The sequence below is a fragment of the Melospiza melodia genome, unplaced genomic scaffold, assembly GCF_035770615.1.
Source record: "Melospiza melodia melodia isolate bMelMel2 unplaced genomic scaffold, bMelMel2.pri scaffold_18, whole genome shotgun sequence".
Lineage (NCBI taxonomy): Eukaryota > Metazoa > Chordata > Aves > Passeriformes > Passerellidae > Melospiza > Melospiza melodia.
Genome location: NW_026948525.1, coordinates 10,922,235 through 10,946,677, shown reverse-complemented (window position 1 = coordinate 10,946,677; position 24,443 = coordinate 10,922,235). Strand labels below are relative to the sequence as shown.

The 24,443-nt window shown below is 49.9% G+C and overlaps 1 protein-coding gene across 1 annotated transcript in view; it reads right to left on the bottom strand.

Moving 5' to 3' along the window:
- The window catches only part of LOC134433372 (zinc finger protein 551-like), a gene marked incomplete at its 3' end in the record, with an annotated part of 95,110 nt that extends 76,409 nt beyond the window's left edge, over positions 1-18,701 (bottom strand). Inside the window, exons 1-2 of the mRNA XM_063182227.1 lie at positions 18,660-18,701; positions 16,031-16,460 (exon numbers count right to left, since the gene is read on the bottom strand). Coding sequence (XP_063038297.1) covers positions 16,031-16,460; positions 18,660-18,701 — 472 coding nt within the window. The remainder of the gene's footprint in view (positions 1-16,030; positions 16,461-18,659) is intronic.
- Positions 18,702-24,443: the final 5,742 nt, after the last annotated feature.

Genomic DNA, 24,443 nt, shown 5'->3' with positions numbered 1-24,443 from the left:
GGCAGATCTGAACCACAAGAACACAAATCTTTGGTTGACACTGGTGCTCAATGCACATTAATCCCATCGAGACATGTGGGGACAGAGTCTGTTTCTATTGCTGGTGTGACAGGGGGATCACAGGATTTTACTTTGGTGGAAGCTGAGGTGAGCCTGACTGGAAATGAGTGGAAGAAACACTCTATTGTGACTGGCCCAGAGGCCTCATGTATTTTGGGCATAGACTACCTTCAAAGTGGGTACTTCAAAGACCCAAAAGGACTCAGATGGGCATTTGGAATAGGTGCTGTAGAGACAGAGGGTGTCAAGCAGTTGAACATCTTGCTTGGACTGTCAGAAATCCCATCTGCAGTAGGTCTCCTGAAGGTGGAAGAACAATGAGTGCCAATTGCCACCTCAACAGTGCACCGCCGACAGTACCGAACGAATCGAGCTGCTGGGATCCCCATCCAAAAAATGATCCGAGAGCTGGAGAGCCAAGGGGTGGTCAGCAAGACCCACTCACCCTTCACCAGTCCTATTTGGCCTGTGCGTAAACCTGAAGGAGAATGGAGATTGACAGTGGACTATTGTGCATTGAATGAAGTGACCTCACCCCTGAGCGCTGCTGTGCCGGACATGCTGGAACTCCAGTACGAGCTGGAGTCCGAGGCAGCATGGTGGTACACCACTATAGACATTGCCAATGCATTTTTCTCCATTCCTCTGGCAGCAGAATGCAAGCCTCAGTTTGCTTTCACCTGGAGGGGCGTGCAGTACACCTGGAACCGATTGCCCCAGGGGTGGAAGCACATCCCCACCATCTGCCATGGACTGATCCAGGCTGCACTGGAAAATTGTGAGGCTCCAGAACACCTGCAATATATTGATGACATCATTGTGTGGGGGAAGACAGCAGCAGAGGTGTTCGAGAAAGGGGAGAAAATCATCCAGATTCTCCTAAATGCTGGCTTCGCCATCAAGAAGAACAAAGTCAAGGGACCTGCTCAAGAGATCCAGTTTCTGGGAGTGAAGTGGCAAGACAGACGGCGTCAGATTCCCACCGATGTCATCAACAAGATCACAGCAATGTCTCCACCCACCAATAAGAAGGAGACACAAGCTTTCCTAGGCACCATAGGTTTTTGGAGGATGCATATTCCCGAATACAGTCAGATCGTGAGCCCTCTCTACCTGGTCACCCTTAAGAAGAACACTTTCCACTGGGGCCCTGAGTAGCAACAAGCCTTTGCACAGATCAAACAGGAGATTGCTCATGCAGTAGCCCTTGGCCCAATCAGGACAGGACCAGAGGTGAAGAATGTGCTCTGCTCTGCAGCCGGGAACCATGGCTTGTCCTGGAGCCTTTGGCAGAAAGTGCCTGGGGAGACTCGAGGCCGACCACTAGGATTTTGGAGTTGTAGCTACAGAGAGTCTGAAGCCAACTACACTCCAACAGAGAAGGAAATCTTGGCTGCCTATGAAGGAGTCCAGGCTGCCTCGGAGGTAATAGGCACTGAAGTACAACTCCTCCTGGCACCCCGACTACCAGTATTGGGGTAGATGTTCATAGGCAAGGTTCCCTATACGCACCATGCCACCAGTGCTACATGGAGAAAATGGATTGCTGTTATCACACAGCGTGCCCGTATTGGAAAACTGAATCGCCCTGGGATTCTGGAAATAATTACAAACTGACCGGAAGGTGAAAACTTTGGTCTCTCTGATGAAGGGGAACAAGAAGTGACACGGTCTGAAGAAGCTCCACCATACAACCAAGTGCCAGCAGAAGATCCACGATACGCTCTCTTTACTGATGGTTCGTGCCGCATTGTGGGAATGAACCGAAAGTGGAAAGCAGCCGTATGGAGCCCCACACGACAGGTGGCAAGGCCACTGAAGGAGAAGATGGATCAAGCCAACTTGCTGAACTCAAAGCTGTTCAACTGGCCCTGGACATTGCTGAGAGAGAGAAGTGGCCAAAGCTCTACCTTTATACTGATTCATGGATGGTAGCCAATGCTCTGTGGGGATGGCTGGAGAGGTGGAAAGAGGCTAATTGGCAGCATAGAGGAAAACCAATTTGGGCTGCTGAAGAGTGGAAAGACATCGCTACCAGGGTAGGGAAACTGCCTGTGAAGGTCCGCCATGTAGATGCCCATGTACCCAAGAGTAGAGCTGATGAGGAGCACCAAAACAATGAGCAAGTAGGTCGGGCTGCAAAGATAGGGGTGTCCAAAATAGACCTAGATTGGGAACATAAGGGAGAGTTATTCCTAGCTCAATGGGCCCATGATGCCTAAGCCATCAGGGCAGGGATGCCACCTATAAGTGGGCACGAGACCGAGGGGTGGATCTAACCATGGACAGTATTTCTCAGGTTATCCATGACTGTGAGACGTGTGCTGCCATCAAGCAGGCCAAGGGAGTGAAGCCCCTGTGGTACGGTGGGTGGTGGTCCAAGTACAAGGCCTGGCAGATTGACTACATCACAATGCCCCAGACACGCCAGGGCAAGCACTACGTGTTGACCATGGTGGAGGCCACCACTGGATGGTTGGAAACCTACCCTGTGTCTCATGCTACAGCCCGGAACACCATCCTGGGCCTGGAAAAGCAAGTTCTGTGGAGACATGGCACCCCTGAGAGGATCAAGTCAGACAATGGGACTCATTTCAAGAACCACCTTATCAACACCTGGGCTAGGGAACATGGCATTGAGTGGGTGTACCATATCCCCTACCATGCTCCAGCTGCAGGAAAAGTGGAGAGGTACAATGGACTACTAAAAACCCAGTTGAAAGCTTTGGGTGGGGGATCTTTCAAAAATTGGGAGTAGCATTTAGCATCTGGTTAGTCAACACCCGAGATTCCACCAACCGAGCAGGTCCTGCCCAGTCTGAGTCCCTGAATGTAGTAGAAGGAGACAAAGTCCCAGTGGTACATATCAGAGGTTTGTTAGGGAAGACTGTGTGGATCAATTCTGCCTGGAGTACAGACAAACCCATTCATGGGGTTGTCTTTGCTCAGGCACCAGGTTGCACGTGGTGGATAATGCAAAGAGATAGAACAACACGATGTTGTTGTTCAGGGAGATCTGATTGTGGGGTAAGAATGATATGCAATATCACTGTTCATTGGATGTTACTGCCATTGTCTGTACATTAAACCATACAGACATGAGATAGAAGGAAATGTGTAAGAGTTGAAGGTCTGGGCAAGTGGAAGATGGAGAAGGAAATGTGTAAGTGTCGAAGGTCTGAGCAAGTGATAGATGGAGCTTTAGGTGACTAAAGTGAAAAGGGGCTCTGCAGCTCTGTAATATAGGGCCTGGATTCAGTGGTCCAGTGTGAGGATGTGATGAAGGCATGGTGGGTATTGCTTGTAATTTTGGGGAAACAGATGGAAATTTTGTATGAATAATGTATGATGTGTTGTAGTATGTTGATGATATGGGGATAAGGGGTGGAATGTCCTGGGGTGATGTTATGATGCTTGTATCCCCATTCACCTGTTCTGTGCCTTTAAGACCGACTCTGAAAGGTCAAAGTTTTGTTTGGGTTTCTCTTATCAGGGACACAGAGACGAGCAGTACAAGGGGCTGTTTTTCCCTTCTTGCTTTCAGCTTGCTGCTTTGCTTGCTCTCTTTTCTGCTCTCACTTCTACTCTGCTTTGGCCTCTGCGTATTAGCTAGTTGTAGCTAAACAGTCCACATCCCTTCCTGGACTGTTTCTCCTCTCCTGTTTCTGTGACCATCTTGAACCTGCTCCGGACTGGGACCCGGGAACACCGTTCGGCTGCAGCAGCTTCCCCAGTGCCGGAGGGACTGAGAACAGAGCAACCATCCCCGAGAGAGACTTTCTGATTTTGTCATCTTTCTCAGATCAGTGTCATCGGGTATTGTTCATTTTGTGTGCTGGGGGGTGTTGTGCCTGAAATAAACAGGTTCTTTCCACCTCTCTCCGAGGAATTTTTTCCCGAACTGGTTGGGGGGAGGGGCCATGTGGGTTTTGCTTTCTGGAGGGGCCCTCCTTTGCAGATTCTTTAACAAATTTGCCCTAAACAAGGACATCTGTGCAATGCAAACAGGGGCTGCTGAGCCAGTGCTGCTGTGTCTGTGCCTGCAAGGATGGGGCACTTGTGTGAGCTGGGGGAGAGGCCAGGGCTGCAGAGGGGGAATGTTGTTGGCAGCTCCATGAGGACGCTCTGGGACGCTGCCCTGGGCTGTCCAGCACACTGAGGATGGATCAGCCCCTGCTCTGCTGCTCCTTCCCATCTGCCCCAGGGCCCTTGCAGAGCCCCAGCCATGCTGTTTGCCCCCTGCCTGCCCACAGCCAGCCTGGGGCTGCTCACAGGGGTTTTCTGTGCTGAGCATCAGCCTGGGTGTGTTCTTGAGACAGCCTGGGCAAGGAGCCTGGAGCCCCCAGGGCCTGGCCTGAGGCATCAGCACTGCCCCAGCAGTGCCCATGGCCTGTCCCTGCTGCAGCCCGGCACTGCCACCCCCAGGGCTGTGCCCGGCCCTGAGAGCACTCAGGCCCTACAGCAACACCAGGGCCACCAGGGCAGCGGGGCAGGGCCATGGCAGCAGCACTGGCAACACCAAGTGCTGCAGCTGCTGGGCACAGCTGCTGGGCCAGCCCTGATCTGCCCCCAGCTCTGCACACAGACATTGCTGCTGCAGCTCCAGAGAAGGCAACACAAGGGCATCTCTGCAGAAAACTTTGCTGGGAGATCCTTTAGTTCCTTTAAAGACACCAAGTGCGCAGCCCCTCATTGACACAGTCTCTGGCCACAGGAAGTTGGAGAGAAACAAAATGAGAATGGGCATAAACAATGAACATTTTCTATTGACAAGATATAGTAAGTAAAACACAGAAAAAGACACTACAATGAAACAAAATAGATCAAAGATTACTTTTCTTCCACGTAATTGTCAGGATCGGGCAATATTTTAATGTTCCTGAAATCATCCAGTCATCAGTCTCCACACTGCAGCCTTGAGCTCCTGGTTCCTCAGGCTGTAGATGAGGGGGTTCAGGGCTGGAGGCACCACCGAGTACAGAACTGACAGGGCCAGATCCAGGGATGGGGAGGACATGGAGGGGGGCTTCAGGTCAGAAAATGTGCCAGTGCTGAGGAACAGGGATACCATGGCCAGATGAGGGAGGCAGGTAGAAAAGGCTTTGTGCCGTCCCTGCTCAGAGGGGATACTCAGCACGGCCCTGAAGATCTGCACATAGGAGAAAACCATGAACACAAAACAACCAAGTGCTAAACAGACACTAACTGCAAGAAGCCTAAGTTCCCTGAGGTGGGATTTGGAGCAGGAGAGCTTGATGATCTGTGGGATTTCACAGAAGAACTGGCCCAGGGCATTGCCATGGCACAGGGGCAGGGAAAATGTATTGGCTGTGTGCATGGGAGCAGTGAGAAAGCCACTGGCCCAGGCAGCTGCTGCCATGTGGACACAAGCTCTGCTGCCCAGGAGGGTCACGTAGTGCAGGGGTTTGCAGATGGACACATAGCGGTCATAGCACATGATGGTCAGGAGGCAAAGCTCTGATCCAATGAAGAACACAAAGAAAAATAGCTGTGCTGCACATCCTGCATGAGAGATGATCCTGGTGTCCCAGAGGGAATTGTGCATGGCTTTGGGGACAGTGGTGAAGATGGAGCCCAGGTCAGTGAGGGCCAGGTTGAGCAGGAAGAAGAACATGGGCGTGTGCAGGTGGTGGCTGCAGGCTACAGCACAGATGATGAGGCCGTTGCCCAGGAGGGCAGCCAGGGAGATGTCCAGCAAGAGGCAGAAGTGCAGGAGCTGCAGCTGCCGCGTGTTTGCCAAAGCCAGCAGGAGGAAGTGGCTGATGGAGCTGCTGTTGGACATTTGCTGAGGCTGTACCTGGGTAGCTGTTCATGGAGAAAGGTCAGTGACATGTTAGGAGGAACTTCTTCCAGCAAAGTCAAAGCCTTTTTCTACAGATCCTTCTCCTGTAACCCTCTAACACCCTTTTGATTTTCTAGCAGATTTTCCTTCAGCTCCAAGTGGGGGAGCCTTGGCTGTTGGTGCCTGAGTGAGACTTAACGTTCAGGGCAACTACATACAGTGTTTTTATAATTCAACATTGCTATGCAGATGTGGGAGGGGGACAGGGACCTGTCCTCATGTTCCACTTTGAAACCCTGTTAACACAGATGGCCCTGTCAGCATCTGCACCCCCAGGAATGGGAAAGTCTGTTTAAATATTCTAGAGTTTTTATACTCCTCTTCCCTTTCTTCTGCTGATTATTTTTGGATGTCAGAAACTCTCGGCATTTCTGCTGCCATCATGGAGAACAGAGTGAGATGTCTGAGGCAAAGTGATGAGTGGAGAGTGAGGGGAGGTGGTCTGTCTCCCAGGTTTTGTGGGCTTTCAGCATTCTCAGACAGAGGATGATAATGCTCTGATGTTTCCTTTAAAAACCATCCTGATAATGCTGAGAGCATATGGATCCCCCACAGTCCACCAAATGTCCATCGCTTTCTTATAGTCTCAGCCCCACATTTGCACCCAAGGGCACATAGGGCTCATTTGACCAACCCAACAGCATTTTCTCAACCTAGAACTTCTGTGCCTCACCCTGGGGCTTTCAGATAACACAGAGAGGCTCTAGGACAGGTTTGCTCCCTGGGTGGAAGCTCCCCGCTTGGATTGAAATCTCAGGGAGACTTCCAAGTGTCCTTATGTTGGCATTGGGTGAAGGGAGATGCAGCCCTTTCCTGGCTGCACTGACAGCATTGCCCAGAGCCGGGCACTGGGGACAGCGTCACCCTGAGCCAGCTGTGCCCCCTGCCAGAGCCCCCAGTGCCAGGCAGCTGCTCCCAGCCCTGTGCTCTGCAGAGGGAACTGGGCCCGGGGCTGCAGAGCTGCCCCACAGCTCTGGTGCAGCTCTGCCTGCACAGGAGGGACTGCACGCTTTGGAGCCCCGGCCCTGAGGGCAGAGGCTTGGCTGGGGGCACAGGAGGGAGGGGGCTTGTTCAGAGGGAGGGGCTGCACTGGAGGGGGTCCTGTGGACATCTCTAAACTCTCCCTGCCACAGTATTGCTGGGTTTTGTTTCCTCTCATTGCCCAATCTCTTCTCTGCTTCCTGGAGATTTTCCTTCTGCAGGTGTTTTCCTGTGCCTGATCTCTCCCTGCCAACACTGACAGACCCCAAATCTCTGTGCCCTCTCCTTGGCCTGACAGAACCCTGGTTGTTTGCAGGGCACTGCCTGGGGGCAGGTTCTGTTTGCAGCTTGGAGAAAGGAGAGCTCAGACTGAGCCTGATGGCTCCAGCAAAGGTGATGCTGGTGCGGTCCATGGACAGAAAGGCTGAAAGCACATTAGGGATCTCCTGTGACCCTACAATCACCAAAAGTAAGAGTTTCAGATGCCTCAGACACTTGTCAAAATTCATAATTAATAATTCATAACCTACCTTTAATATTTATCCCCCCTTCCTGCCATTCTCCAAAAGCAGGAAACTGATTTCAAAGTCTTAGGAAATTTTCTCATTTTTGTTAAAATCCTTGACTTGGAATTATTCTATGACTGATTAGAACCCCTCAGCATATCAGAGTTTGATGAGCATTTCACCTCCCCTGAAACAAAAATACTCAGAATTGTACTCACAGGGTCTGTAGGCATTGGGATGTTCCAGCATCAGGAGATGGCTCCAGGAGCTGCAGCTGCATTGTCCTGCAGCCCCAGAAACTTCTCAGCACCTTCCCAGCCCTGACTGATTGAAGCCCTCTGTGCTTCTGTGCTGTGCCCGGGGTGGCTGCAGGCAGTGCCCCAGCCCTGCTGGGCTGGCAGAAGAGCTTCTCATCAAGAGAAATGTGCTTTTGAAGCTCTTCTTGGTTATCAGGAGCTGCCTCTGTGCCAGGAGCCCAGCACAGCTCAGCAGCACAGACACAGCACAAGGATTTTAATGAGCCTCTGGGGCTTTGTGCTCAAGCCCTGAACATCAGTCCCAGAGAGGGAGCTGAAGAAACCTCTCCAGAACTCCAAGGCAGAATCCAACTCCAAACTTTCATGGTCTTTTAATGGGTCCCACTGAGGAACACAACTGAGAAAGTGTCCCCAGGCCCCAGGCAGAGCAGAGAACTGGAGGCAGTGCTGACAGGTGGGGACAAAGAGAAGGCAAGTCTTGGTGCCCTGGGGCACAGTAGGGTCTGTGCCAATAAGGGCTGTGAGGAGACACCTTTCCTGAGGCCCTGGGGCCTCCTGGCACAGCCCCAGCCAGGCTGGGCACTGTCAGCCCCTTGTCCTGCCCTCAGCATCCCCCCCCAGCCCACATCCCAGTGGCCTCAAGGATCTGCTGGAAGGAGTCCCTGGGGAGCCGTGCTCAGGAATGGCCCTGGGGGCTCCTTAATGCTCCCAGGGACTGCAGGTTTTTTAAAGAACTTTGGGTTTGGCTTGGAGTCTGTGAGAGGTTTGTGCAATCATGGCCTCCAATTATCTGCAGTAATTATTCCCTGGAGAGGCTTTGTCAGTAACAACACTCAGTGGGGCTCATTAATACTTCAGGGTACTTCAGTTATTTTAAGGTACTTGGTGTTTCCCTTTTGATACAGACTCTAAAAGAGGTTTGTGCAATCATTGCCCCAATTATCTGCTTTAACAAGTCCCTTGAGAGCTTTGTATTGACATATAGTGGGGCTCATTAATACTTTGAGTTACTCAAGATTTTTAAGGTACTCTGGATTTTCCTTTCCACACTGAATCTCTGAGAAGTTTTTGTGCCATTCTGGCCTCCACTTCTCTCCTCCAAGGAGTCCATGAGGAGCCTGTGTAGCAGATGGACCTCAGTCGGACGCATCCATGATTTGAGACACTTTGGGGTTTTCTTCTGACTTTGACTCCTGGAAAGGTTTGTGCAATCTCCTCTCAGGCCCTGAGATTCCACGGCTCAGCTCCAAATGCACCATAGGGGTTATTAGGATCAAGCAAGTCCTGACAAACCATGGCTCTGCGTTGATTTCCCTCTGCTCTAGTGCAGTTCCTCAGAAATATTTCTGTAGTGGTTTTGGTTCACCAATTTGAGATTTCTTGGAGCATGCAGCATTTATTGTTGTGGGTTGTGTTGGCTAATTACCAGTGCACTCACTAGAATATACTTACTCATTTCCTCCTGCGTGATAAGATTAGGAGAACGGCAAAGCAGGCTCAAAACTTTAAGAGGGTATAAGGAAAAGTTCATGAATAGCAACTAAAAGAAAGAGTAATAAGAACAAAACTTTCAGAAAACTTCTCCTCTCCCTACAACCTTTTCTTTCTTACTGACAATATAAAGAGACAAACCTAGAATTTTCAGTCAGTTTACCCCAACTAGAATAGTCTTTCTTGAGTTCGCTTAAGGAGAGGAGTCTCTCTTTCATGCTACAGAGACTTGTGCAGAAGAGACACTTCTCTTGTCGCTCTCAATTTCCATGAATAGCAACTGCCCAGAAAAATCTGCAATTGGGACATCCCTCCCAGTTTTTCAAAGCTCTCTTACAGTTGTGTTTATGGGCCATGTCAACTTATGGGGTATTAGTTAAAAGATGAGCTGTGTAAGAGCAAAGGTTCTCCTCATCTATTTCTGAAATCATCCTCATCTCTGAGGACATCTTTTTCTTCTCCCTGTGAAGGCACAGGATCTCATCACGCTTCCCTTTTTCCATGTTCAAACTTCTCATGGGATCACAGCTACTTTGACATTTGCTACTTTAGCATGCAGGCCTTTGCTGAACAAGTCATTTCCTCGTACTTTTCAATGCGATACAGGGAAAAGGAGAGTCTGATGTATCAGTTACATCCTTCTCCATAGCGTTACAAGAGGATTTCAGCCCCAAGATCAGGACATCTCCTCATCCCTCCCATCTGGGACTCAACTTCCTCTTCTCTGCCCTCGGCGTCTTCATGTTGCTCCTCTATGTGCCTGCACTTTGTCCTTTTCTCTGACTCGAGGGAGGATGGAAGCACTGAAAGAGTTCATATCTCACCCGGGGCCTGCAGATGGTTCCGTGACCCCGGCCGGGCTCAGTGCTTGCAGCCAGACCTGCTCCCTGTTCCCTCGGTTCCATGGGGCCCCACAGTGTCCCAGTGGTCCCTTGCTTCCATAAGGACCTGAGGTGTCATAATGCCCCCTTGGTGACACGAGGCCCTGAAGGGTCACAATGGTCTCCATGGTTCCATCAGGCCCCACAGAGTCATAATGGTCTCTGGGTTCCATGAAACCCCGCTGTGTCACCATGGCCCCTTGGTTCCATGGGCGCCAGTGGTGCCACAATGATCGCCTTGGATCCATGGGCCCCAGTGGTGCCACAATGATCCCCTTGGTTCCATGGGCTCCAGTGGTGCCACAATGATCCCCTTGGATCCATGGGCCCCAGTGGCGCCACAATGATCCACTTGGTTCCATGGGCTCCAGTGGTGCCACAAGGATCCCCTTGGTTCCATGCGGTCCCCACAGTGTCCCAGGGATCTCCATGGGAAGGAAAGAACCCAGCCCCAGTGTTGCAGGGGCATCCACCAGAGGCCAAGGCCAGCCAGACTTGATGGTACTGGCAGATTTACCTGGGAGCGACCCTTGGATATACAGAATTTTGGAGGTGGAATCCCAATTTCAGACATGGACACCTGGAGGAGAAGGACGGTTCTTTTACATAAGAACGAAAGCAGGGAACACTGATATTTGAGGGGCAAACAAAAGGTGGCCATCAGAGGCCTAAGTCAGCCAGACCTTTCTGTTCTAGTTGCTTTTGTATGAAAGCAACCCTTGGATATAGGGAATTTGGGAGGTGGAATCCCAATTTTGGCCATTTCTTTTTAGATAAGAATGACAGTTCTTTTTCAAAGGAAGGAAAGCATGGAGCCCAAGTGTTTCAAAGCCAGAAGAGGAGACAGGTGGCTCCTGTCCTGGCTCCCAAGCCAGCCAGACCTGATTGTCATGGCAGCTTTTGTCATAGAGGAATCCTTGGATATATGGAATTTCAGAGGAGAAATCTCAGTTTTGACCTTGGACTCCTTGAGAAGAAGGATGGTTCTTTTCCAGAGGAAGGAAAGCATCAAACACAGTGTTTTGATGCAGGTGAGGGACAGCTCCCAAGCAGCAAGGGCAGCTAGACCTGTCTGGCTTTCATTTGGGAGCAATCCTTGGATGTACAGAGTTTTGGAGGTAGAATTCCAGGTTTGGCCATGGGCACCGGGTCAGGATGGATGGTTTTTACCAATAGAAAAGAAAAATGCCAAGTGTAAGTGTTTTTGAAGAAGATGAGAGGTGGCCACCCTTAGGCCAACACAGCCACACCTGTCTGTCCTGGCACCTTTTGTTTAGGGGCTATGCTTGGACATTTGGCATTTTGGAGGTGCAATCTCATATTTGGCTGTGGGTGCCTGGACAGGAAGACAAGTCCTTTCCATTAGGAAGGAAAGCACAAAGCCCCAGTGTTTCAGAGGCAGATGAGTGCCAGCCCTCAGAAAGCCAAGGCCAGCCAGACTCATCAGTCCTGGCAGCTTTTGTCTGGGAGCTATCCTTGGATGTTGGGAATTCTGGAGGCAGATTCTCAATTTTGGCCATGGGCACCTGGTCGAGATGGATGGTTTTTTCCCATAAGAAAGAAAAGCACATGATCCCAGTGTTTCAAAGGCAGATGAGAGGTGGCCCCTGGGTGGCCAAGGCATCCAGATCTGTCTCTCCTGGCAGATTTCATCTGGGAACAATCTTTGCATATAAGAAAATTTGGGAGAGGAATCCCAGTTTTGGCCATGAGCTCCTGGAGGCGAAGGACAATTCTCTCCCATAGGAAGGAAAGCCCAGAGTCCCAGTGCTTCAGGGGCAGAGGAGAAGCAGCCTTGACATGCCAAGGTCAGCCAGACCTGTCCAGCAGCCCCCGGGAGGCCAAACCAGCCACACCTGTTCCCTGTGCCCTTGGTTGCATAGGGCCCCACAGTGTCCCAATGGTCTCCTTGGTTCCATGAGGCCCTGGAGTGTCACATTGTTCTCCTTTCTTCTGTAGTGTCACAATAGCCCCATGCTTCCCTGAGGCCTTGCTATGTCACCATGGCTCCTTGGCTCCCTGCGGCCCCACTGTGTCCCAATGGCTCCTTGGTTCTACGGGCCCCACAGCTTCATCCTTGACCCTTGGTTCCACGGGGGTCCTGAATTTCGTAATGGTCCCCCTGATTCTGTGAGGTACCAGAGTGTCACAATTGTCTCTCTGATTCCATGAGGTTCCATAGTGTCACCATGGTGTCCTTGGATGTGCATTGTTCCAATGGCCCCTTGGTTCCATGAATTCTGTACTGTCAGCAATCTTTTTCTGTTTTTCTGGGCCTTGATGTGTCACAATGGCTCCCTGGTTCTGTGATGTTCCATGGTGTCATGTACGGAAAATCACACTGTGAAAAGCCAGTGTCCATAAAGGAGACAGAGGAGTCCTTCAACTTTAATAGAATAAAGGGAGAGAATCCACCAGGGCACATGCCCATGGAGTTTTCTCCTCGAAGTTTCAAGAGGGATCAGCCTCCTTTTTAAAAGCTCCTAGCCACATGTTGCCCCCTTCCTTTCCCCATTGGCTTAGGTACTCAGACGATACAGACTTTTTGAACCCCCTACCCCATATTCCCCTCTTGAACCAGTGATTTTAACCCAGAGTTCAGAAGTTCAGGCTTGTGCAGTCCCTTTTCTGTTTCAGGAGGCTTCCTATGAATTGTCTTTTCACATAATTGAGGAGAGAAACTTCTGAGCTTTTTTTCCTTTTTAAGAAAACAAAGAATAGTTTTGTCACTCCGTCAACAAGAAGCACGTTCCTATACCAAGCTGTCTGGCCTCTGTAATTAAAATGTTTCTTGAAGTTAGTAGAGACATTAAGACCCATTTCAAAGATGCTAACATCCCTACATTCACCCATTGAATAGTCTGTGAAGGCATCTTGCCTCTCAGCCACAATGGACTCCTCAGTACACGGAGGTCCACCATGTCACCGTGGACCCTTGGTTCCATAATGTCACCGTGGTCACTGTCAGAGGCTGGATGAGATCAATGTCCCGAGACACCTTGGGATGCTCGGAATGCCCGTGTGGGGCCAGGGCCGGGTCAGGCCTTGGTTTGTGGTGGAACAGAGCCCTGCCCCCAGCCCTGGCCTGGCAGAGCTGTCAGTCACATAGCAGGGGCAGTGTTAACCGAGCTCTGATTGGCTGATCTGTCAATCAATCACACACTAGCAGCTGGTGCCTATCCTGGCTCTGATTGGACAAACAACTGGCAGTCCCACCCCAGGGGCAGACCCATGAAGGCCCAGGGGGTTAAAAGCTGGAGCACAAGGCCAGCTTATGGTCTGGATCCTGCCTTCTCCTGGGGTTCCTCTTAGCAACCTTGGAATCCCAGCAGTTGGTGCCTATGTGTGTGTCTTTCTATGGATCTGCTGTCTTTCAGTTGTTCTCTATTTCTTCTGTTCTAATCCTGCTTACCTGGAACATTTTTGTATAACTTCACATATTAAGGGTTAAAGGATTTTAGGTTAAACGTGTGGCAATTCAGGGCACAGGGAATATTTCTCTGTCTGCTCTGAGGGGTCCTGACCCCCAGAGAAACACTGTCTTTAACCTTTTCCATGGAGAGGACTTCCAGGACTTTGATATAGACTTCTATATAAATTAGAATTTACCAAAGTGTGAAATAGATAATGGAGAGTAGTGTAGTATGTCACTTGGGTGAGAAAATTAGGTTTTGGGATTTTTAGTATATTGTAGATAGGAAGCAAGATGGAGGAATTGGGATGTAGTCCCTGTCTTCTTTTTCATCTACTCCATGTTCTGCAGTGTTGGTGGCACAGGGTGATTGGTCAAGGAAAGCACAGTGCAGAGTTTATGTGGATAGTCAAGGGATGAGTTATTGGCAGATAAGTAGAAATAATGTACATTTTAAGAGTTAATGGAATGAGACAACATTAAAAGACCTTGAAACTGTGCATTTTAGGGCCATTTTGAGGTGTCTTTCCAGCGTGCTGAGCCTGGTGTGGACAGCAATGCAAAACTTTAGATAAGATGACAATAAACAAGAAGCTGAAGACCAAAAAAGTCCTGTGCATCTCCTTTTATCTGGCACAGAATTGCTACAGGAGGGTTTACCCCATCCAGGGAGTCCCCAAAAAGGCTCAACATAAAATAAACATCAATAACTGGTGCCCCGACAATGTTTGTAAAAAGTTGGTTCTTTTCATGAAAGTGTTTACTGAAGGGTGTTGTCTTAACTGGCCAATCATGTGAAATGTGTTGATTAAAGGACCAGTGAGGTCCACCTGTAGCAAACCAAGGTATAAAATAAGAGGATTGAATAAACAGGTGGTTTTTGGCCTTTAGCCTTCTGATCTGAGTCTGTGTCATCTCTGACTCAACAGTGACATTTGGGGATCTGTGGGGGCTATTGGGGATCCTTTCTGCGCCTTGTTACCCAACAGGAGCTTCTCTAATGAACTTTGCCTGAAGGCCCCACTCTGCCCGTAACAGAAACCCCTGTGAGTGTCTGGGACATCCTGGCTCTTTGGCAGCCTGGGGACTCCTGGGATGTCACCGTGGAGCCCCTGTGAGTGCCTGTGCCAGATCGGTGCCTTTGCAGCCCAAGGTCCCCTGGGATGTCACCATGGAATGACTGTGACTGCCTCTGACCACAGGGCTCTTCACCATCCCAGAAAGCCCTGGGAGGTCTCCATGGAGCCCCTCTCTCTGCCTGTGACATTCCAGCTCTGGAACAGCCTGGAGACTCTTGGAAACTCCCCATGGAACCCCTCTGAGAGCCTGTGACAAGTCTAATCCTTAGCAGGCAACCATCAGGGGCCCCCTGTTGCTATGGTCAATTTCCATGGCAACCATCACCAGCCCCCTGTTGCTATGGTCAGTTTCCATGGCAACCATCACCAGGCCACTGTTGCTATGGTCAGTCCCTCAGCAGCTCCATGGAGACCCCATGCCAGGGGTGGTTGCCATGGACACCAGCTCAGGCCTGCAGCCAGAGCCCGTTGCCATGGCAACCATTGGCAGCCCCATCCCCAGGCTCATGGGATCCCAGAACCACAGAATTGGCTGAGCTGGGAGGGACCCATCAGGATCCTCCAGTCCAACTGCTGGCCCTGCACAGGACACCCCAACAATGCCAGCCTGGGCCTGGCAGCGCTGTCCAAACACTGCTGAAACTCAGAGAGCCCTGGAGCTGGGACCCTTCCCTGGGGAGCCTGGGCAGGGCCCCAGCAGCCTCTGGGCAAAAACCTTTTCCTGACATCCAACCGGAGCCTGCCCCGACTCAGCTGCAGCCGTTCCCTCCACTCCTGTCCCTGGGCACCAGAGGGAAGAGGTTCCCACAGCCCCAGCCAGGGACCTGCTCCCAAGGCTGTTGCCATGGCCACCAGGGCTGGGACCGGCTGGGATGCTCGGTTTCCATGGGCCGGGGTTCAGGAACGGATTCCCCAATTTCCTGTTCCTGCTAAAACTGCGCTGCCCTCGCTGCCCTCCTGCCTCCAATGGAAAGCACAAAAGGCAAAGATCCCGGGCTGGGATAAGAACAAATTATTGGGAACACCAATGAGATAAGAAACATACAGAACAGAAAAAATATTGATAAGAGAAGGGATAAATAAAACTGTTTACAGGGAAATCTAAAACACAACTTACAGGGTCTCCCTGGCCACAATTTCCCCCTGCCTGGAAAGGGTGCTCCTCTCCTCAGGGAAAGAGACATAGAGTCCCCTTCCTGCCCCTGGCAATAACCTGAGGTTGGAGTGAATGTAATGACAGGGCTATGGCCAGACCCTCATGTTCTTCAATCCCACATCATGTCAAGGGCAGGGGCAGGACAACGGGCAGGTGTCTTCCCAGCATGGATCACAGGGAAAATGGATCACAAGGGCTCTTCTCAATGTGGATTCTCCCATGGGTAATGAAGATAGAGCAGTGCATGAAGCTGTTTCTGCAGCTGGGGCATTTGCAGGGCCTCCCTTACTGGTGGCTCTGTTGGTGTCTTGTCAAGTGAGAGCTCTGGATGAAGCTCTTCCCACACTGGGGACACTCGAAGGGCCTCTCCCCAGTGTGGATTTGCCGGTGCCTGATGAGGGTGAAGTTGTGCTTGAAGCTCTTCCCACAGTCGGGACAGCAAAATGGCCTCTCATCTGTGTGAATCCGCTCATGCAGGAGGAGATAGGAGCTGGTGTGAAACCTCTTCCCACATGTGGCGCACTGGTAGGGCCTCTCCCCAGTGTGGATGCGCTGGTGCCTGATGAGGTGGGAGCTGTGGTTGAAGCCCTTCCCACAGTCAGGACAGCAGAAGGGCCTCTCCTCCGAGTGAATCTGTGGGTGCTGGAGGAGCCTGGAGCTGGTGTGAAACCTCTTCTGACACTGGGGACACTCATAGGGCCTCTCCCCAGTGTGGATGCCTTGGTGGGTCACAAGGGTGGATCTGTAGCTGAAGCCCTTCCCACATTCCCCACACTCATAGGCCCATTCCCCGGTGTGGATCATGTGGTGGCTGACCAGGTGCTTGCTCTGTTTGAAGCTCTTCCCACACTGCAAGCACTTGTGGGGCTTCTCCCCATCACGGAGCTGCTCATGAACCACCATCTCTGAGCTCTGCCTAAAGCTCTGTCCCCCTTCCTAGCTCTGGGTGGTTCTTTCTTCCTCAGAGAATCCTGGGCGGGGTTTGGAGCCCCTCCTCCTGTGGGATCTCTGTGGCATTTCCTCCATGTTGGATTCCTCTGCACTAGAGTCGCTCAAAACGGCCTCTTTCACAAGGTTCTGATGTGGAGATTTTTCCTCCCTGGTCTCCATCCTCAGCTCCTTACCTGGGGAAGGAAGGAGAAAGAGAGGATGGGATTTGCCTCCATGCCAGAGGGAAGGGGAAGGAGATCCCCCCAGTGCATCACTGGCAGGATGGCATTGGCACCAGGGTTGTCCTGCAGCTGGGGGCTGTGCTGGGCTGGAAGCTGGAGCAGGAGAGAGGGGGAAAGGAGCACTGACTTCCTCCTCACTTGCCTGGGTGTCCCAGGGCATCTTCCTCTTCCTCGCAGCTTTCTCCTCCATCAGGTGAAGGTTTGGGAATGGGAAATTTTGTTTTGGGAGGAAAACAAGGGATGAGCTCATTGAGTTTTGTACTGGTTTAACGGCAAACATGAAGGAAAGTCTAAGTCAGAATTACTATTTAATGAGAAAATTAGGACCAAGGCAATGATACAGAAACACTGCCTTAAACTGACAGAGTCAGGTTTTAACCTGACACCCTGTTGGTCAAGGTGGTGGTAGCAGTCCCATTAAATGGTGGGTGCAGTCCTGTTGGAGTGATGAACGTGATTTTGTCAAAGCAGTGATCCTGTAGAAGGGTCTTCCTTTGAAGGTCCAGTGGTGGTAATGGAGCTCTTGTCCTCTGGGAATCCAGTAGGCAAGCTGCTCCTGGCGTTGCAAGGCTCAGCTTATATCCAGATAGGAATGCTTGGATCCTCCCCCTGGGGGGAGCATCTCACAATGGGATGATGGAATTTTATCAGTCCTGCAGTGACATCAATGGCCCATTCACAGAAGATATCTCCCCTGGAGGGCGTTATCAGGGGTGAGTCATGGAAGAGATAAAGAACACTGTCTCGCCTGTTTATAGCAGTTGATGAAGATGGTGATTGAAAACATGCATTTGGTTACATCTTACATTGTACCCTGGAACAGTGGGGTAATCCCTGCTCAGGGGGTGAACACTACCCCTCTTACCCAAACTGGCTCAGGTGTAAAACCCCTACCATGGGATGGCAACACACACACAGGGGAGAAAGTCACACTTGCCCTGCTCCAGGGGAGGTCTCTGTCCCTGTCACTCCCTCTCTCTCCCTCCCTTTTCTCTTTTTTTGATCTCTCTCTCTACCTCACATTTACTGTTTAATAAAATCTACTTTGGATTTGGTCTCGTTAGCATCTTAATTGCGGCAGCGGCATCTCTCTACCATTTTCTTAACCATATTGCAACAATATTTTGGCACAGTGAGTTCAGGCACTGTTCTTTGACCCCAAGTGCCTTTGACAACAGCATGGTTCCCTCCACTGAGGAGGTTGTGGTTCTTTCTGAAAGAACTCTGGGAAACCTGGACACAGCTTCCTTTGAGCGACTCATGGGAGAACTGATGAAGAAAATGACCATTGTGGGTGGCCAGTGTAAAGTAAATGTTTTGTTGTCCTTCCAGAACAGTTTGTTAAAATCACTGGAGGAAAGGGAGCAAATGTTACCAGAGAGACTGACAAGGTTCATTCACACTGTGGTGAGGAACACAAGGCTGCTGAAAGTCCTATAAGATGCCCAGCCCAAGTTGCTAAATTCCCTAATAACTCTGGCCAGGGGTCTCCGGGAGGATTTTTTTTTTTGAGAGTGTTCAGAGCTGGCAGATCTCTTGAGTCCCGGATATCTCCGGGCTCCCTAAGAGGAGCTTTTTCAGGGGCAGAGGACCTGTGATCACCCCTCGGGAAGGTCCCGGGGGTCCATGTAGGGATGGCCCGGTACCGACGGGGCGGGACATTGATTTGGGGATCCCCGTGAGAGCCGGGGCTGTGGAACGGGGGACGCCTGGGGTGGGGAGAGGGGAAGGGGCAATACTGGAGCTGGGGGACCCCCAATAGCCTGGAGATGAGGCGGGGACAGGACCCCCTGACCCTGACAGGGGCGTGTCCTGGGGTGCCTTCATGGTGCTCGTACTCCATCGGTCTGTTTAGCCCAAAAATGAGTTCTGCACCTTTAAGGCTGGTTCTGAGAGCGAAGGGGAGGAGGAAGAAGCTGCAGTTTGTTTTCAGAAACTGCACTCACTCCTCTACATTCCATCTGCTGAATGGAGAGACAGCAGGACAGAGCTCTCCTTTGCTTTTAGTTAGTTTTTAGGTCTCTGAGGCAGAGAAGTTCCCTGGACTGTGGGTTTTCTTTTTCTTTGGAGCTGTTTAAATCTGCTCTTGACTGAACACCCAGAGAGCACTGACAGCATGCACCTTTGGCCCACCTGGCTGGGCCTGGGCTGTGGCATTTCCAGTGCTGGATGGGCTGATAAGAGACTGATAAGAGACTGATAAGAGACTGATAAGAGGCTGAGTGAGCCGAGCTACAGACCACAGAGACTTTATGAGTTTCTCATCTCTTTTGGAGTAGCAGGAGGTAGTATTGCTTAATATTGTTCAATTTTTTTGCTGGTGAATGCTTTGCCTGTTAAATAAAGGGATTTTTAAACTATTCTCCGAGAATTTTCCCAAACTGGCCGAGGGTTGGGCTGCTGAATCTGCATTGTAGAGGAAACTCCTTTTGGAGATTTTCAACCAAATTTGCCCTAAACCAGGACAGGGTGGTGGAAAGAAGGGGGAACCCCAAGTGGCTGGATTGAGGGGAGGCTGGAGAGGGGGACCCTGGGACTCCAAAAACTCCCAAAATCCAAAAGCAGGACCCTGGGGAGGGGGGATCCCCAGCAGCCCTGAGATGGGGGACCACCAGAACCCGAGAGGGATGAAACTGGACATGGGAAACTCCTGGTAGCCTTTTTTTATTCACTCTTGATTTTGGGACATCGGGTGACTTCTAGAGATTGACTTGGGCAAGAGGAATCCTAGACTGAAGGCATTTACACCTTGTTTTTCCCAAACAAGGTTTTTCCCCAGACTATCTTATAGAGACATCCCCCCTGTCTCACTCTGGGTGAGCTCAGTCCCAAACTTGACCCAGATCCTGGTCTCAATCTCATTCCACATTTAGACATCCTCACAGTTCTGTATTTTATCTCATCCCAGTCTCAGACTTGTCTAGCCCCAGACCCAGTCCCAATCCCAGCCTTAAAGCCAATCCTACTTTTAGCCTAAACCCCAATCCCAGCTCTAATCCAAATCTCAGCTCCAACTCCAACCCAAGCCCCAGTTGCAGCCCCTTCCTAAATCCTCAGCCCCAAACCAAATCCCAGCTTCCGCCCTTCTGGGGCTTTGGGGTGTCTCTGTCCCTCTGACCCCAATGATGTTTGGGTGCAGTCACAGGAGGGCTGAGAGGGACAGAGACCCCCCTGGCCTCCCCAGGTGTGAGAAGGTCGGAGGGCTCCCCCAGCCCCAAGCACTCTCAGCGGTGAGAGGGACACAGAGCCCCTGGTCCCCAGCTCTGCACAGGCATTTCCTGAGGCCAGAGGGTTAGAGACCCCCTGAGCATCCCTCAGGATGAGGGGTGAGACAGAGTAAAGATCCATTCTGAATTAGGTGAAGTGTCTACGAAAGGTGAAAAGTCTGTGAGGCCAAAGCTGAAGGAAAAACTTGCATGCTGAGACAGCAAGGAGACAGAGAAAGAAAAACAGAAAAGACCACAAGGTCGATTTGCCCCCGACTCAGAAATTCCTTTGATAAAGAAGGACTTGTGCTAAATGTCACGTGAAATGAATATGTATGAACTTATTGTGAAACTGTGTGCATATGCATTTGGAAGGGGGATAAAAGAAGACCCGAGGTCTTCGGAGGCACGCATGCCTTGTTGGGGGACTTGCGTCCGGCGCGTCGTAATAAAAGCATGCCAGGCTTTCCAACTTTTATAAAGTTGTGAGGTTTCTTCTTTTCTCCGCAAAACCTTATGGCAAGCCAGGCAAGTAGTTCTCTGTACCCACAGGGGCAGGGAGGATAAACGGACCTCCAAGGCGCGCCCTGGGATTTTTTTTCCTGGTGGGACTCTGCTCGTCTCAACTTGCCACCTGCGAGGACAGACAAGGACCTGCTGGCCTGCGGAGGAAGATACTGAGGGGGTATGTACTGAGGGGCCCCTGGGGGAAGGAAAGGAGAGCAAGGGAGTAAACCACCCAGAGACGTCTGGGTTCAGCTGATAGAGCAGCTGTATTAGAGATGGGTTCATCGTTCTGATAGAGCAGAAGTGCTGAGCCCGTGTGTGTTTTGTTTGTGTGTGTGTGTGATGTCCAGACACTGTGTCGCTGTATGGTCAATGCATTGTGTGGCCAGTGCACTGTGTTTTTAATCGTGCAAGTGTTTAAGTGTATGGCATATAAAAGAGAGTAGATCTACAGGGCCCTACAGTGCGGGGGGGAGGTGAGTACTACCCGTGTTTGAAGCAGCCGAGTGAGGCCTGAGACACTGGCTGCAGCAGGCTCTGGGGGCAGGGAGAGAAGTGCCCCGTGGAGAAGCGAGTGGAGGAACGACAGTGATGGTATTTATTGTGTTTAAATGTAGTGATTTCTGTAGATTTGGTACATTTTAACCGTGAGTATGGGCTCAGAGAGTTCCTTTGCCTTGGATGTTTAGACTTGATCTCTAGACTGTGTGCTGTTATTCTGATTGTGTCCAGGAAAAATTGATGTGAGTAAATGCCGAATTATGGTATGCTGTGTTGTGTTGAGAAAAGCGAGCACTTTGAGAAATATGCCCTTTCCCAGTGATTTTGTGTGGTGATTTTCTTCCGCTGCATTGTGGTAATTTGATTCTCAGACTGTATAGTAGTGTTTGTAGAGATTTTAAGATTTTGTTGCAACAAGAGCAGCATTTTACACAGGAGAACTATAGTACGGTGATTTATGCTTAACTACAATAAAGCAAGTTAAAGGAATTCTGAGAATTCTCCCCCTTACAGCAATTCAAGCCTTGGCTCTAGTGAATTTGAGATAAAGGAAGGGGGGGTGCATGTGTCTGTGAGCATATCAGAGTTTTGGCTTTTTGCAAAGCAGTAAAACAAGTGTAAGTAGACACAGTGCTTAATTAGATTGTGCAAGAAGAGAACTAGAAAAGACTGATATTTTGTAAAACAGAGTTTATATAGAAGAGATGAATGAGATGAACTAGTTAATGAGACTTATGAGACTTATGAGACTTCAGCTGGTACTGCAGTAAGTCTGGACTGGAAACAATCTGCTGTAGGGATTTAAAGTTCTCTGTAACAAACAATAGCCTGCCTTTGTGGGCAATTTCGGGGAGCCTTTGGTGCATCAAGAGCCTAGCATGCTGTGTGAGGGGACAGTGGCTGTCCTGCTGTCCCCTGGGTACAGGGACAGCTCTGGCTGCCCTGTCTCCCCAGAGAACACGGGAATGGCCTGTGGGCAAAAGCTGGAAGTGCAGGTATTAGTGCAGTGAGGTGTTTATGAGAAACACTGATATTGCTGTTTTGCTGTTCTAATAAGTGTCAGGGCACATTTAAATTAGAGGTTTCTGGTCAAGCGGATTCAGAACCTAAGGTCTTAGAGCTTGTGTGTAAGAATCACATCTGATACCTGCAACCTGGAGCTGTGTGTGTGTAGGAGGAAAATTGAGAAACTACTGTGAAGGTCTGTAAAAAGGTTTCAGTGGAAGCGAGATAGGGCAAGGAGAAATAAATAATGAGAGCTGACCAGAGCAAACCAAACAGGTTCCTAAATTAGCCCCTTTTGGGAGGGGCTCACTGGGAGGAGGTTGCCAGTAAGAGCAGCTCAGAAAATAAAAAGATTTATAATACTTCATTGCTGTTAGTACTGTTTTAAAATAGGAAGATAAATGGGAAAGAGGTTTTGTATGCTGAAATGTCTTTTTGTTTTAAGAAATCACCCAGAATGGCAAAGAGACTGTGAGATCAGACCGCCCTCTGGTCTTGGCCCTTGAAAAGGAAAACAAGGCAAAGAGAAAGCAAATCAAACATGTTGTTCAGCATGCAGCATAAGATAGCAACATAAGAAATCACGCAAAGATTATTATGCTGAAATGCAAAGCAATCACAGTTCGCAAAATGAGTACATATGATTTGCTAAAGTCTCCTCCCAAGGTAAGGGAGGAAGGGTAAAGATGACCTCCCCAAAAGGGAAGAATTTTTGTCAACACAAGGGTCATATACTCAGTTTTAATAACGCTTTAGTACCTTTGGAGAATGTTAATGTTGTAGTGTGGGGAATGAACAACTGGCCAGTCTGAGAAGGGATACTTGTGCAAACCTTTAAAGTAACATCTGTACTATGTGTACCTAAAAGCTTTTGTACGATTCGCTCAATTTGCTAAACATTCTCAAATGAGAAAGGTTACTCTGGAGGCAAATGATATAAAGATGTTAGGCTTAACATTAACAGATACTGAAATTAAGAAAGACATTAGTAAGGAGATATTAGAATAAGTAAACAAGTGTTTTCAAGGGTATGGGCCTCTGCTGTACCAGGGAGAGTGAAAGATGCTCCCCCATGAGCATCAAGCTTAAGGAAAGAACACAACTAGTGAGAGCTGAGTAGTACCCTCAAAAGCAAGATAAGGAAGGAATCAGCCCAATAACTGATAGTACGGGATTAAGGGCTGTCAATATGATAACACAGAATTTATACCCTGTGGTAGCAAATCCATATACTTTACTAACTTGTTTAATACCTGAGCTAACCTGGTTCACTGTTTTAGGCCTAAGAGATGCCTTCTTTTGCCTCCCTATCCACGAAGCCAGACAGAAAATTTTTGCATTCAAACACAAGCTCACCTAGTCCATGTGCCTGAAGGCTTCAAGATTCCCCACTCCAATTGGAGAACAGCTTGCAAAGACCCAGAGTCCTGGGAAGCTCCCCAAGAGGAAAGGAGGCTGTTGCAGTACGTGGACGATCTTCTAGTAGCCACTTGGACGAGGGAAGCAGGCGAAGCCTTTGGAATTTCCTAGGACTCCAAGGACACAGAGTCTCAAAGAAAAAGGCACGAGTAGCGAAACAGAAGGTAATTTACCTGGGGTAAGAAGTGAGTGTGGAGCAGCAGACTTTAAGGCAGGGAAGCCATATGCCAAACCCCGAAACCCCAGACAAGGAAGGAACTCTGAACCTTCTTAGGCATGGCAGGGTAGTGCCAGCTGTGGGTTTATAATTATGGACTGTTCGCCAGACCCCTCTATGCTCTTATTGCCAATGGAAACTGAGATCTCCAGTGGACAAAAGATGCCACATGGGCCTTTCGCCAGCTAGAGAGAGCGCCCTCGTGTCGGCTCCAGCTTTGAAACTTCCAGATGTAAGTAAACCATTCTTGCTATTTTTCCACGCAAGGAATTGCCCAGGGAATATTGGCTCAGGAATTGGGCCCATACTGAAGGGCAGTTGCTTACTTCTCTAAGCAACTAGATGCAACAGCCAAAGGATGGCCAGGTTGCCTCAGAGCTGTAGCAGTAGTCATGCTGAATATTCAAGAGGCATGCAAGTTTACCCTGGGACAAAAATGACTGTGCTAGTGTCCCACACAGTGTCTGCAGCACTGGAAGTAAAGGGTGGCCACTGGCTCTCACCACAGAGGTTTCTGAAATACCAGGCCATCATGGTAGAGCAAGACGATGTAGAGATAGTGGTGACTAATATTGTCAACCCAGCTTCTTTTCTCAGTGGAATCAAGGAGAAGCAGTACACCATAGTTGCCTAGAGACCACCGAAGCTACCTACTCCAGCCACCCAGACTTAAGGGACACCCCTCTGGACAATGCAGAGACCTGGTTCACTGACAGGAGAGCGACATTGC